Source organism: Oncorhynchus kisutch, linkage group LG9 (assembly GCF_002021735.2).
Source record: "Oncorhynchus kisutch isolate 150728-3 linkage group LG9, Okis_V2, whole genome shotgun sequence".
Taxonomy (NCBI): domain Eukaryota; kingdom Metazoa; phylum Chordata; class Actinopteri; order Salmoniformes; family Salmonidae; genus Oncorhynchus; species Oncorhynchus kisutch.
In genome coordinates, this window is record NC_034182.2 from 46225828 (window position 1) to 46241612 (window position 15785).

The following is a 15785-nucleotide window of genomic DNA, read 5'->3' on the forward strand; positions in this document are numbered from 1 at the left end:
ATTCATATTGATGATTTCATTCCTGTGCTGTTTGTAACTACCCTGGTAGGTTGACTGATAACCTGAACCAGGTTGCAGGCACTGGTTACAGTTTGAAGTTTTTTCTTGAGTGGGCAGCTTGTCAATATTTAAATCACCCAGAAAATATACTTCTCTGTTGATATCACATACATTATCAAGCATTTCACACATATTATCCAGATACTGACTGTTAGCACTTGGTCTAGCAGCTTCCCACCAGAATGGGCTTTAGGTGAGGCAGATGAGGATGAACCTGTAGCCATATTACGTCAACAGTATTTAACATGAGAAAGTGTTTCTGCACCTGGACTAGTTGTGTGGTCAGGTGCCACAAAGGTGGACTTGGGAAAATTGCAGTTGTCTCAGAACAGGGCAGCACGGCTGGCCTTTAAATGTACACAGAGAGCTAACGTTAATGACATGCATGTCAATCTCTCATGGCTCAAAGAGGAGGAGAGATCAACTTCATCACTACTTGTTTTTGTAAGAGGTGTTGACAAGCTGAATGTACCAAGCTGTCCATTTAAAATACTTGCACACATCTCAGAAACCCATGCCTACCCCACAAGACAAGCCACCAGAGGTCTCTTCACAATCCAAGCCAGAACAGATTATGGGAGGCTCACAGCACTACATAGAGCCTTGACTACATGGAACGCTATCCCACATCAGGTAACTGATGCAAGCAGTAGAATACTGTCTGTACCTGTGTGTGAAGACACTCAAAGGTACAAACACACACATTGTTGTATGGTGGTATTATACATGTTGTATTGTAGATACAGTACCATTCAAAGTAGGGACACACATACTCATGCCAGGGTTTCTTTATTGTACTATGTTCTACATTGTAGAATAATAGTGAAGACATCCAAAGTAATGAACACATATGGAGTCATGTAGTAACCAACAAAAAAAAAAGTTTTAAAGAAACTCAAATATATTTTCTATTCTTCAAAGTAGCCACATTTTGCCTTAATGAAAGCTTTCCACACTCTTGGCACTCAACCAGCTTCACATGTAATGCTTTTCCAAAAGTCTTGGGAGTTCCCACATATGCTGAGCACTTGCTGCTTTTCCTTCACTCTACGGTCCGACTCATCCCAAACCATCTCGATTTGGTTGAGGTCGGGTGATTGTGGAGGCTAGGTCATCTGATGCAGCACTCCATCACTCCTTAGTAAAACAGCCCTTACACAGCCTGGAGGTGTGTTGGGTCATTGTCCTGTGGAAAAACATATGAGCCCAAACCAGATGGGATGGCGTGTCGCTGCAGAATTCTGTGGTAGCCATGCTGGTTAATTGTGCCTTGAATTCTAGATAAATCACAGACAGTGTCACCAGCAAAGCACCATCACACTTCCTCCTCCATGCTTTACGGTGGGAAATACATATGCGGAGACCATCTGTTGACCTACACCGCATCTCACAAAGGTTGAAACCGAAAATCTCAAATTTGGACTCCAGACCAAAGGACACATTTCCACCGGTCTAATTTACATCTGTTTCTTGGCCCAATGATGATGCTGTATGTTGAGAAGCAGGTGAAACGTTGAAAACCAAAAACATGGAACGAGACATTAGCGTCTTTGCATAAACACAGGAACAATAATGACTGGGGAAAGAACCTAAATAGGGGCGGTAATAGGTGAGGTAATGGAGTCCAGGTGCGCGTAATGATTGATGCCAGGTGTGCGTAATGATGGATCCCAGGACCAGTGGTGTACCAGAGACGTTGAATGCCGAAGGGGAGGAGCAGGAGTAGACGTGACACTTCTTATTGGTGTTCTTTAGTGGTGGATTTTTTGCAGCAATTTGACCATGAAGGTCTGATTCACACAGTCAATTTCTGAAGCTGGTAACTCTAATGACCTCTGGGTCCTCATGAGAGCCAGTTTCATCATAGCGCTCGATGGTTTTTGTGACTGAACTTGAAGAAACTTTCAAAGTTCTTGAAATTTTACACATTGGCTGACCTTCATGTCTTAAATTAATGATGGACTGTTGTTTCTCTTTGCTTATTTGAGCTGTTCTTGCCTTAATATGGACTTTGTCGTTTACCAAAAAGGGCTATCTTCAGTATACCACCCCTACCTTGTCATAACACAACTGCCTCAAATGCAATAAGAAGGAAAGAAATTCTACAAATTAACGTTTAACAAGGCACATTTTCTAGTGTGTAATTGACTGTACATTTGTTTATTCCATGTGTAACTCTGTGTTATTGTTTGTGTCGCACTGCTTTGCTTTATCTTGGCCAGGTCTCAGTTTTAAATGAGAACTTGAACTGCCTACCTGGTTAAAAAATTCTAGATTTTTTCCCCCTCTGGTTGCCCATTTAACATTTTGATAGAAATTTGGTAAGACTGATTTAAGTTTCCCTGCATTAAAGTCTCTGGCCACTAGGAGCGCCGCCTCTGGGTGAGTGGTTTCCTGTTTGTTTATTTCCTTATACAGCTGACTGAGTGCGGTCTTAGTGCCAGCACCTGTCTGTGGTGGTTAATAAACAGCCACGAAAATGATGGATGAAAATTCTCTAGGCAAATAGTGTGGTCTACAGCTTATCATAAGATAGTCTACTTCAGGCGAGCAACATCTAGAGACTTCCTTAGATTTCGTGCACCAGCTGTTGTTTACATATATGCACAGACCGCACCCCCTCATTTTACCGAAGTGTGCTGGTCTATCTAGCCGGTGCAGCGTGTATCCCGCTAGCTCAATATCCATGTCATCATTCAGCCATGATTTTGTGAAACATAAGATGTTACAGTTTCTGATGTCCCGTTGGTAGGATATTCGTGACCGTACCTCGTCTAATTTATTGTCCAAGATTGCACATTGGCAAGTAATATTGACGCTAACGGCAGCTTTCCCACTCGCCGTCTGCGGATCCTTACGAGTGACGCTGCTCTGTGTCCTCTGTACCTGCGTCTCTTCCTCTTGCAAATAACAGGGATGTTGGCCTTGTCGGGTGTCTGAAGTACATCCTGTGCATCCTGCTTGTTGAAGAAAAAATATTAGTCTAATCCAAGGTGAGTGATCGCTGTCCTGATATCCAGAAGCTCTTTTTTGCCGTAAAATACAGTGGCAGAAACATTATGTACAAAATAAGTCACAAATGACGTGAAACCCCCCCACATAACAGCACAATTGGTTAGGCGCCGTAAAAATGCTGCCATTTCTTCCGCTGCCATTTTACTTGTGTAATTGGCATGCCGTTTAATCCGTTTCTTGATATGCCTGACAGGTTGATGGATTATCGTGGCAAATGAAAAACATTCACTAGCAGGGAGGTAAACAAATGTGTCCACAACATTTGAGAAATCATATTTTGTTTGTATGGAACAATTCTGGGATCTTTTATTTTAGCTCATGAAACCAACACTTTACATGTTGCAATGATATTTTTGTTCAGTGTATTTCATATCACTCAAATATCCAATAAACGGGTGCCAATATTGAGACATAGATAGGCTACCCTCCCGTATCTGAAACTACATGATCATTGATGTTTACTGATCATGAAAGCATGCAGTTACTTGCTGTATAACTCTGATGATAGAGCTACATGTGTGCAATCGTTTTACATGCAATAATCTGACATTTGTTGTTCTGACTAAGCTCTTCAAGAGATGCTGATATTACAACATTTATTTAACAATTCCTTGAAAATGGCACGCAGTTGTCAGTAGTTTTAGCAGAGCGGAGGGTCTCCTTGCCCCACAGCAGGCAAATCAAACGCTCTGCAATGTATTGTGATGTTTTATAAAACTCTACAGAACCCTAACCTCCAGCCGTTTTTTAAAATTTTTATTTAACCTTTATTTAACCAGGTAGGCTAGTTGAGAACAAGTTCTCATTTACAACTGTGACCTGGCCAAGATAAAGTATAGCAGTGTGAACAGACAACAACACAGAGTTACACATGGAGTAAATAATAAACGATAAACAAGTCAATAACAGTAGAAAAAAAGCTCGAACTCTGACCTAGAAGGTGTTGCAGCATCTTTGGCTTAATCTGTAAATCTTTTTCTTTCTGATTATACGTGTGAACAACTCTTCACACAGATGTCTAGATGAAGTGGAGGTGTTTGTCTGGTGCAATGCCGTAGTTGTCCTTGTTGTCTTCAAACACCGTAGTGAGGCCCTCCAGGTAGAGAGAATGGAGACCGTCTATATCATCCTTAGTGGGAGAGGGGGTCTGGACCACTGGAATAGGCCTACCCACTGGAGAGAGAGAGAGAGAGAGATGAGAGGGGGTCTGGACCACTGGAATAGGCCTACCCACTGGAGAGAGAGAGAGAGAGAGAGGGGGGTCTGGACCACTGGAATAGGCCTACCCACTGGAGAGAGAGAGAGAGAGAGATGAGAGGGGGTCTGGACCACTGGAATAGGCCTACCCACTGGAGAGAGAGAGAGAGAGAGGGGGGGGTCTGGACCACTGGAATAGGCCTACCCACTGGAGAGAGAGAGAGAGAGAGAGAGGGGGGTCTGGACCACTGGAATAGGCCTACCCACTGGAGAGAGAGAGAGAGAGGGGGGGGTCTGGACCACTGGAATAGGCCTACCCACTGGACAGAGAAAGAGAGAGAGAGGGGGGTCTGGACCACTGGAATAGGCCTACCCACTGGAGAGAGAGAGAGAGAGAGGGGGGTCTGGGCCACTGAATAGGCCTACCAAATGGAGAGAGAGAGAGGGGGGGGGGGTCTGGATCACTGGAATAGGCCTACCCACTGGAGAGAGAGAGAGGGGGGTCTGGACCACTGGAATAGCCCTACCCACTGGAGAGAGAGAGAGAGAGAGGGGGGGGGGGTCTGGACCACTGGAATAGGCCTACCCACTGGAGAGAGAGAGGGGGGGGGGGGTCTGGACCACTGGAATAGGCCTACCCACTGGAGAGAGAGAGAGAGAGATGAGAGGGGGGTCTGGACCACTGGAATAGGCCTACCCACTGGAGAGAGAGAGAGAGAGGGGGGGGTCTGGACCACTGGAATAGGCCTACCCACTGGAGAGAGAGAGAGAGAGAGATGAGAGGGGGGTCTGGACCACTGGAATAGGACTACCCACTGGATAGAGAGAGAGAGAGAGAGAGAGTGGGGGGGGGGGGTCTGGACCACTGGAATAGGCCTACCCACTGGAGAGAGAGAGAGAGAGTGGGGGGAGGGGGTCTGGACCACTGGAATAGGCCTACCCACTAGATAGAGAGAGAGACAGGGGGGGGGGGGTCTGGACCACTGGAATAGGCCTACCCACTGGATAGAGAGAGAGAGGGGGGGGGGTCTGGACCACTGGAATAGGCCTACCCACTGGAAAGAGAGAGAGAGATGAGAGAGAGATGAGAGAGAGGGGTCTGGACCACTGGAATAGGCCTACCCACTGGAGAGAGAGAGAGAGGGGGGGGGGTCTGGACCACTGGAATAGGCCTACCCACTGGAAAGAGAGAGAGAGATGAGAGAGAGAGAGATGAGAGAGAGGGGTCTGGACCACTGGAATAGGCCTACCCACTGGAGAGAGAGAGAGAGAGGGGGGGGTCTGGACCACTGGAATAGGCCTACCCACTGGAGAGAGAGAGGGGGGGGGTCTGGACCACTGGAATAGGCCTACCCACTGGAGAGAGAGGGAGGGGGGTCTGGACCACTGGAATAGGCCTACCCACTGGAGAGAGAGAGATGAGAGGGGGTCTGGACCACTGAAATAGGCCTACCCACTGGAAAGAGAGAGAGAGATGAGAAGGGGTCTGGACCACTGAAATAGGCCTACCCACTGGAGAGAGAGAGAGAGATGAGAGGGGGTCTGGACCACTGGAATAGGCCTACCCACTGGAGAGAGAGAGAGGGGGGTCTGGACCACTGAATAGGCCTACCCACTGGAGAGAGAGAGAGAGAGAGAGATGAGAGGGGGTCTGGACCACTGGAATAGGCCTACCCACTGGAGAGAGAGGGAGGGGGTAGAGAGGGAGAGGTTTCATCCATATTTATCTCTCTATAACCCACTGGGATGGCCAGGTGCCACAAAGATGGACTTGGGAAAATTGCAGTTGTCTCAGAACAGGGCAGCAGGGCTGGCCTTTAAAAGCACATGGAGAGCTCACATTAATGACATGCATGTCAATCTCTCATGGCTCAAAGAGGAGGAGAGATCAACTTCATCACTACTTGTTTTTGTAAGAGGTGTTGACAAGCTGAATGTACCGAGCTGTCTGTTTAAAATACTTGCACACAAGTCGGACACCCATGCCTACCCCACAAGACAAGCCACCAGAAGTCTCTTCACAGTCCTCAAGTCCAGAACAGACTATGGGAGGTACAGGGTACTACATAGAGCCATGACTACATGAAACTCTATTCCATATCTGGTAACTGATGCAGCAGGAGAATCAGCTTTTTTTTTAAATGGTAAAAATACACATAATGGAACAAAGGGGACTGTGAAGAGAATCACAATGGCACAGACACATGCATACATTGTGATATTGTTGTGTGGTGGTATTAAACATGTTGTATTGTAGATATGTAGTGGTGTAATAATTTTATATGATGTACAGGTTTATATTTAGTTTTATATGTAATGTAAGTGCTTTACTATATTTGGACCCCAGGAAGAGTAGCTGCTGCCCTGGCAGGAACTAATGGGGATCCATAATAAACCCCAGGAAGAGTAGCTGCTGCCTTGGCAGGAACTAATGGGGATCCATAATAAACCCCAGGAAGAGTAGCTGCTGCCCTGGCAGGAACTAATGGGGATCCATAATAAACCCCAGGAAGAGTAGCTGCTGCCCTGGCAGGAACTAATGGGGATCCATAATAAACCCCAGGAAGAGTAGCTGCTGCCCTGGCAGGAACTAATGGGGATCCATAATAAACCCCAGGAAGAGTAGCTGCTGCCCTGGCAGGAACTAATGGGGATCCATAATAAACCCCAGGAAGAGTAGCTGCTGCCCTGACAGGAACTAATGGGGATCCATAATAAACCCTAGGAAGAGTAGCTGCTGCCCTGACAGGAACTAATGGGGATCCATAATAAACCCCAGGAAGAGTAGCTGCTGCCCTGGCAGGAACTAATGGGGATCCATAATAAACCCCAGGAAGAGTAGCTGCTGCCCTGGCAGGAACTAATGGGGGTCCATAATAAACCCCAGGAAGAGTAGCTGCTGCCCTGGCAGGAACTAATGGGGGTCCATAATAAACCCCAGGAAGAGTAGCTGCTGCCCTGGCAGGAACTAATGGGGATCCATAATAAACCCCAGGAAGAGTAGCTGCTGCCCTGGCAGGAACTAATGGGGATCCATAATAAACCCCAGGAAGAGTAGCTGCTGCCCTGGCAGGAACTAATGGGGATCCATAATAAACCCCAGGAAGAGTAGCTGCTGCCCTGGCAGGAACTAATGGGGATCCATAATAAACCCCAGGAAGAGTAGCTGCTGCCCTGGCAGGAACTAATGGGGGTCCATAATAAACCCCATGAAGAGTAGCTGCTGCCCTGGCAGGAACTAATGGGGATCCATAATAAACCCCAGGAAGAGTAGCTGCTGCCCTGGCAGGAACTAATGGGGATCCATAATAAACCCCAGGAAGAGTAGCTGCTGCCCTGGCAGGAACTAATGGGGATCCATAATAAACCCCAGGAAGAGTAGCTGCTGCCCTGGCAGGAACTAATGGGGATCCATAATAAACCCGAGGAAGAGTAGCTGCTGCCCTGGCAGGAACTAATGGGGATCCATAATAAACCCCAGGAAGAGTAGCTGCTGCCTTGGCAGGAACTAATGGGGATCCATAATAAACCCCAGGAAGAGTAGCTGCTGCCCTGGCAGGAACTAATGGGGATCCATAATAAACCCCAGGAAGAGTAGCTGCTGCCCTGGCAGGAACTAATGGGGATCCATAATAAACCCCAGGAAGAGTAGCTGCTGCCCTGGCAGGAACTAATGGGGATCCATAATAAACCCGAGGAAGAGTAGCTGCTGCCCTGGCAGGAACTAATGGGGGTCCATAATAAACCCTAGGAAGAGTAGCTGCTGCCTTGGCAGGAACTAATGGGGATCCATAATAAACCCCAGGAAGAGTAGCTGCTGCCCTGGCAGGAACTAATGGGGATCCATAATAAACCCGAGGAAGAGTAGCTGCTGCCCTGGCAGGAACTAATGGGGGTCCATAATAAACCCCAGGAAGAGTAGCTGCTGCCTTGGCAGGAACTAATGGGGATCCATAATAAACCCCAGGAAGAGTAGCTGCTGCCCTGGCAGGAACTAATGGGGATCCATAATAAACCCCAGGAAGAGTAGCTGCTGCCCTGGCAGGAACTAATGGGGATCCATAATAAACCCCAGGAAGAGTAGCTGCTGCCTTGGCAGGAACTAATGGGGATCCATAATAAACCCCAGGAAGAGTAGCTGCTGCCTTGGCAGGAACTAATGGGGATCTATAATAAACCCCAGGAAGAGTAGCTGCTGCCCTGGCAGGAACTAATGGGGATCCATAATAAACCCCAGGAAGAGTAGCTGCTGCCTTGGCAGGAACTAATGGGGATCCATAATAAACCCCAGGAAGAGTAGCTGCTGCCCTGGCAGGAACTAATGGGGATCCATAATAAACCCCAGGAAGAGTAGCTGCTGCCCTGGCAGGAACTAATGGGGATCCATAATAAACCCCAGGAAGAGTAGCTGCTGCCCTGGCAGGAACTAATGGGGATCCATAATAAACCCGAGGAAGAGTAGCTGCTGCCCTGGCAGGAACTAATGGGGATCCATAATAAACCCCAGGAAGAGTAGCTGCTGCCCTGGCAGGAACTAATGGGGATCCATAATAAACCCCAGGAAGAGTAGCTGCTGCCTTGGCAGGAACTAATGGGGATCCATAATAAACCCCAGGAAGAGTAGCTGCTGCCCTGGCAGGAACTAATGGGGATCCATAATAAACCCCAGGAAGAGTAGCTGCTGCCCTGGCAGGAACTAATGGGGATCCATAATAAACCCCAGGAAGAGTAGCTGCTGCCCTGGCAGGAACTAATGGGGATCCATAATAAACCCCAGGAAGAGTAGCTGCTGCCCTGGCAGGAACTAATGGGGATCCATAATAAACCCCAGGAAGAGTAGCTGCTGCCTTGGCAGGAACTAATGGGGATCCATAATAAACCCCAGGAAGAGTAGCTGCTGCCCTGGCAGGAACTAATGGGGATCCATAATAAACCCCAGGAAGAGTAGCTGCTGCCCTGGCAGGAACTAATGGGGATCCATAATAAACCCCAGGAAGAGTAGCTGCTGCCTTGGCAGGAACTAATGGGGATCCATAATAAACCCCAGGAAGAGTAGCTGCTGCCTTGGCAGGAACTAATGGGGATCCATAATAAACCCCAGGAAGAGTAGCTGCTGCCCTGGCAGGAACTAATGGGGGTCCATAATAAACCCCAGGAAGAGTAGCTGCTGCCCTGGCAGGAACTAATGGGGATCCATAATAAACCCCAGGAAGAGTAGCTGCTGCCTTGGCAGGAACTAATGGGGATCCATAATAAACCCCAGGAAGAGTAGCTGCTGCCCTGGCAGGAACTAATGGGGATCCATAATAAACCCCAGGAAGAGTAGCTGCTGCCCTGGCAGGAACTAATGGGGATCCATAATAAACCCCAGGAAGAGTAGCTGCTGCCCTGGCAGGAACTAATGGGGATCCATAATAAACCCCAGGAAGAGTAGCTGCTGCCCTGGCAGGAACTCATGGGGATCCATAATAAACCCCAGGAAGAGTAGCTGCTGCCCTGGCAGGAACTGATGGGATCCATAATAAACCCCAGGAAGAGTAGCTGCTGCCTTGGCAGGAACTAATGGGGATCCATAATAAACCCCAGGAAGAGTAGCTGCTGCCTTGGCAGGAACTAATGGGGATCCATAATAAACCCCAGGAAGAGTAGCTGCTGCCTTGGCAGGAACTAATGGGGATCCATAATAAACCCCAGGAAGAGTAGCTGCTGCCCTGGCAGGAACTAATGGGGATCCATAATAAACCCCAGGAAGAGTAGCTGCTGCCTTGGCAGGAACTAATGGGGATCCATAATAAACCCCAGGAAGAGTAGCTGCTGCCCTGGCAGGAACTAATGGGGATCCATAATAAACCCCAGGAAGAGTAGCTGCTGCCCTGGCAGGAACTAATGGGATCTATAATAAACCCCAGGAAGAGTAGCTGCTGTCTTGGCAGGAACTAATGGGATCCATAATAAACCCCAGGAAGAGTAGCTGCTGCCCTGGCAGGAACTAATGGGGATCCATAATAAACCCCAGGAAGAGTAGCTGCTGCCTTGGCAGGAACTAATGGGGATCCATAATAAACCCCAGGAAGAGTAGCTGCTGCCTTGGCAGGAACTAATGGGGATCCATAATAAACCCCAGGAAGAGTAGCTGCTGCCTTGGCAGGAACTAATGGGGATCCATAATAAACCCCAGGAAGAGTAGCTGCTGCCTTGGCAGGAACTAATGGGGATCCATAATAAACCCCAGGAAGAGTAGCTGCTGCCTTGGCAGGAACTAATGGGGATCCATAATAAACCCCAGGAAGAGTAGCTGCTGCCCTGGCAGGAACTAATGGAGATCCATAATAAACCCCAGGAAGAGTAGCTGCTGCCTTGGCAGGAACTAATGGGGATCCATAATAAACCCCAGGAAGAGTAGCTGCTGCCCTGACAGGAACTAATGGGGATCCATAATAAACCCCAGGAAGAGTAGCTGCTGCCTTGGCAGGAACTAATGGGGATCCATAATAAACCCCAGGAAGAGTAGCTGCTGCCTTGGCAGGAACTAATGGGGATCCATAATAAACCCCAGGAAGAGTAGCTGCTGCCCTGGCAGGAACTAATGGGGATCCATAATAAACCCCAGGAAGAGTAGCTGCTGCCTTGGCAGGAACTAATGGGGATCCATAATAAACCCCAGGAAGAGTAGCTGCTGCCCTGGCAGGAACTAATGGGGATCCATAATAAACCCCAGGAAGAGTAGCTGCTGCCCTGGCAGGAACTAATGGGATCTATAATAAACCCCAGGAAGAGTAGCTGCTGTCTTGGCAGGAACTAATGGGATCCATAATAAACCCCAGGAAGAGTAGCTGCTGCCCTGGCAGGAACTAATGGGGATCCATAATAAACCCCAGGAAGAGTAGCTGCTGCCTTGGCAGGAACTAATGGGGATCCATAATAAACCCCAGGAAGAGTAGCTGCTGCCTTGGCAGGAACTAATGGGGATCCATAATAAACCCCAGGAAGAGTAGCTGCTGCCTTGGCAGGAACTAATGGGGATCCATAATAAACCCCAGGAAGAGTAGCTGCTGCCTTGGCAGGAACTAATGGGGATCCATAATAAACCCCAGGAAGAGTAGCTGCTGCCTTGGCAGGAACTAATGGGGATCCATAATAAACCCCAGGAAGAGTAGCTGCTGCCCTGGCAGGAACTAATGGGGATCCATAATAAACCCCAGGAAGAGTAGCTGCTGCCTTGGCAGGAACTAATGGGGGTCCATAATAAACCCCAGGAAGAGTAGCTGCTGCCTTGGCAGGAACTAATGGGGATCCATAATAAACCCCAGGAAGAGTAGCTGCTGCCTTGGCAGGAACTAATGGGGATCCATAATAAACCCCAGGAAGAGTAGCTGCTGCCCTGACAGGAACTAATGGGGATCCATAATAAACCCCAGGAAGAGTAGCTGCTGCCTTGGCAGGAACTAATGGGGATCCATAATAAACCCCAGGAAGAGTAGCTGCTGCCCTGACAGGAACTAATGGGGATCCATAATAAACCCCAGGAAGAGTAGCTGCTGCCTTGGCAGGAACTAATGGGGATCCATAATAAACCTCAGGAAGAGTAGCTGCTGCCTTGGCAGGAACTAATGGGGATCCATAATAAACCCCAGGAAGAGTAGCTGCTGCCCTGACAGGAACTAATGGGGATCCATAATAAACCCCAGGAAGAGTAGCTGCTGCCTTGAAAGGAACTAATGGGGATCCATAATAAACCCCAGGAAGAGTAGCTGCTGCCTTGGCAGGAACTAATGGGGATCCATAATAAACCCTAGGAAGAGTAGCTGCTGGCCTGGCAGGAACTAATGGGGAGCCATAATAAACCCCAGGAAGAGTAACTGCTGCCTTGGCAGGAACTAATGGGGATCCATAATAAACCCCAGGAAGAGTAGCTGCTGCCTTGGCAGGAACTAATGGGGATCCATAATAAACCCCAGGAAGACTAGCTGCTGCCTTGGCAGGAACTAATGGGGATCCATAATAAACCCCAGGAAGAGTAGCTGCTGCCTTGGCAGGAACTAATGGGGGTCCATAATAAACCCCAGGAAGAGTAGCTGCTGCCTTGGCAGGAACTAATGGGGATTCATAATAAACCCCAGGAAGAGAAGCTGCTGCCTTGGCAGGAACTAATGGGGATCCATAATAAACCCCAGGAAGAGTAGCTGCTGCCTTGGCAGGAACTAATGGGGACCCATAATAAACCCCAGGAAGAGTAGCTGCTGCCCTGTCAGGAACTAATGAGGAACCATAATAAACCCCAGGAAGAGTAGCTGCTACCCTGGCAGGAACTAATGGGGATACATAATAAACCCCAGGAAGAGTAGCTGCTGCCCTGGCAGGAACTAATGGGGATCCATAATAAGCCCCAGGAAGAGTAGCTGCTGCCCTGGCAGTAACTAATGGGGGTCCATAATAAGCCCCAGGAAGAGTAGCTGCTGCCCTGGCAGGAACTAATGGGGGTCCATAATAAACCCCAGGAAGAGTAGCTGCTGCCTTGGCAGGAACTAATGGGGGTCCATAATAAACCCCAGGAAGAGTAGCTGCTGCCCTGGCAGGAACTAATGGGGGTCCATAATAAACCCCAGGAAGAGTAGCTGCTGCCCTGGCAGGAACTAATGGGGGTCCATAATAAACCCCAGGAAGAGTAGCTGCTGCCCTGGCAGGAACTAATGGGATCTATAATAAACCCCAGGAAGAGTAGCTGCTGCCCTGGCAGGAACTAATGGGATCTATAATAAACCCCAGGAAGAGTAGCTGCTGCCTTGGCAGGACCTAATGGGGATCCATAATAAACCCCAGGAAGAGTAGCTGCTGCCCTGGCAGGACCTAATGGGGATCCATATAAACCCCAGGAAGAGTAGCTGCTGCCCTGGCAGGAACTAATGGGGGTTCATAATAAACCCCAGGAAGAGTAGCTGCTGCCTTGGCAGGACCTAATGGGGATCCATATAAACCCCAGGAAGAGTAGCTGCTGCCTTGGCAGGAACTAATGGGGATCCATAATAAACCACAGGAAGAGTAGCTGCTGCCTTGGCAGGAACTAATGGGGATCCATAATAAACCCCAGGAAGAGTAGCTGCTGTCTTGGCAGGAACTAATGGGATCCATAATAAACCCCAGGAAGAGTAGCTGCTGCCCTGGCAGGAACTAATGGGGATCCATAATAAACCCCAGGAAGAGTAGCTGCTGCCTTGGCAGGAACTAATGGGGATCCATAATAAACCCCAGGAAGAGTAGCTGCTGCCTTGGCAGGAACTAATGGGGATCCATAATAAACCCCAGGAAGAGTAGCTGCTGCCTTGGCAGGAACTAATGGGGATCCATAATAAACCCCAGGAAGAGTAGCTGCTGCCTTGGCAGGAACTAATGGGGATCCATAATAAACCCCAGGAAGAGTAGCTGCTGCCTTGGCAGGAACTAATGGGGATCCATAATAAACCCCAGGAAGAGTAGCTGCTGCCCTGGCAGGAACTAATGGGGATCCATAATAAACCCCAGGAAGAGTAGCTGCTGCCTTGGCAGGAACTAATGGGGGTCCATAATAAACCCCAGGAAGAGTAGCTGCTGCCTTGGCAGGAACTAATGGGGATCCATAATAAACCCCAGGAAGAGTAGCTGCTGCCTTGGCAGGAACTAATGGGGATCCATAATAAACCCCAGGAAGAGTAGCTGCTGCCCTGACAGGAACTAATGGGGATCCATAATAAACCCCAGGAAGAGTAGCTGCTGCCTTGGCAGGAACTAATGGGGATCCATAATAAACCCCAGGAAGAGTAGCTGCTGCCCTGACAGGAACTAATGGGGATCCATAATAAACCCCAGGAAGAGTAGCTGCTGCCTTGGCAGGAACTAATGGGGATCCATAATAAACCTCAGGAAGAGTAGCTGCTGCCTTGGCAGGAACTAATGGGGATCCATAATAAACCCCAGGAAGAGTAGCTGCTGCCCTGACAGGAACTAATGGGGATCCATAATAAACCCCAGGAAGAGTAGCTGCTGCCTTGACAGGAACTAATGGGGATCCATAATAAACCCCAGGAAGAGTAGCTGCTGCCTTGGCAGGAACTAATGGGGATCCATAATAAACCCTAGGAAGAGTAGCTGCTGGCCTGGCAGGAACTAATGGGGAGCCATAATAAACCCCAGGAAGAGTAACTGCTGCCTTGGCAGGAACTAATGGGGATCCATAATAAACCCCAGGAAGAGTAGCTGCTGCCTTGGCAGGAACTAATGGGGATCCATAATAAACCCCAGGAAGACTAGCTGCTGCCTTGGCAGGAACTAATGGGGATCCATAATAAACCCCAGGAAGAGTAGCTGCTGCCTTGGCAGGAACTAATGGGGGTCCATAATAAACCCCAGGAAGAGTAGCTGCTGCCTTGGCAGGAACTAATGGGGATTCATAATAAACCCCAGGAAGAGAAGCTGCTGCCTTGGCAGGAACTAATGGGGATCCATAATAAACCCCAGGAAGAGTAGCTGCTGCCTTGGCAGGAACTAATGGGGACCCATAATAAACCCCAGGAAGAGTAGCTGCTGCCCTGTCAGGAACTAATGAGGAACCATAATAAACCCCAGGAAGAGTAGCTGCTACCCTGGCAGGAACTAATGGGGATACATAATAAACCCCAGGAAGAGTAGCTGCTGCCCTGGCAGGAACTAATGGGGATCCATAATAAGCCCCAGGAAGAGTAGCTGCTGCCCTGGCAGGAACTAATGGGGGTCCATAATAAGCCCCAGGAAGAGTAGCTGCTGCCCTGGCAGGAACTAATGGGGGTCCATAATAAACCCCAGGAAGAGTAGCTGCTGCCTTGGCAGGAACTAATGGGGGTCCATAATAAACCCCAGGAAGAGTAGCTGCTGCCCTGGCAGGAACTAATGGGGGTCCATAATAAACCCCAGGAAGAGTAGCTGCTGCCCTGGCAGGAACTAATGGGATCTATAATAAACCCCAGGAAGAGTAGCTGCTGCCCTGGCAGGAACTAATGGGATCTATAATAAACCCCAGGAAGAGTAGCTGCTGCCTTGGCAGGACCTAATGGGGATCCATAATAAACCCCAGGAAGAGTAGCTGCTGCCCTGGCAGGACCTAATGGGGATCCATATAAACCCCAGGAAGAGTAGCTGCTGCCCTGGCAGGAACTAATGGGGGTTCATAATAAACCCCAGGAAGAGTAGCTGCTGCCTTGGCAGGACCTAATGGGGATCCATATAAACCCCAGGAAGAGTAGCTGCTGCCTTGGCAGGACCTAATGGGGATCCATATAAACCCCAGGAAGAGTAGCTGCTGCCTTGGCAGGAACTAATGGGGATCCATAATAAACCACAGGAAGAGTAGCTGCTGCCTTGGCAGGAACTAATGGGGATCCATAATAAACCCCAGGAAGAGTAGCTGCTGCCTTGGCAGGACCTAATGAGGAACCATAATAAACCCCAGGAAGAGTAGCTGCTGCCTTGGCAGGAACTAATTGGGATCCATAATAAACCCCAGG

General features: G+C 48.9%; 1 protein-coding gene across 3 annotated transcripts in view; it reads right to left on the reverse strand.

Moving 5' to 3' along the window:
- Window positions 1-3345: 3345 nt before the first annotated feature.
- Window positions 3346-15785, reverse strand: part of LOC116375327 (2-acylglycerol O-acyltransferase 2-A) — a 63054-nt gene continuing 50614 nt past the window's right edge. For 2 of the 3 annotated variants that reach the window (XM_031832713.1, XM_031832711.1), the window contains exon 6: window positions 3346-4248. In XM_031832713.1, coding sequence (XP_031688573.1) covers window positions 4094-4248 — 155 coding nt within the window. In that variant the 3' untranslated portion in view covers window positions 3346-4093. Of the gene's footprint in view, window positions 4249-5453; window positions 5950-15785 lie in introns of those variants that run through there. The other variant, XM_031832712.1, reaches the window with a different exon arrangement.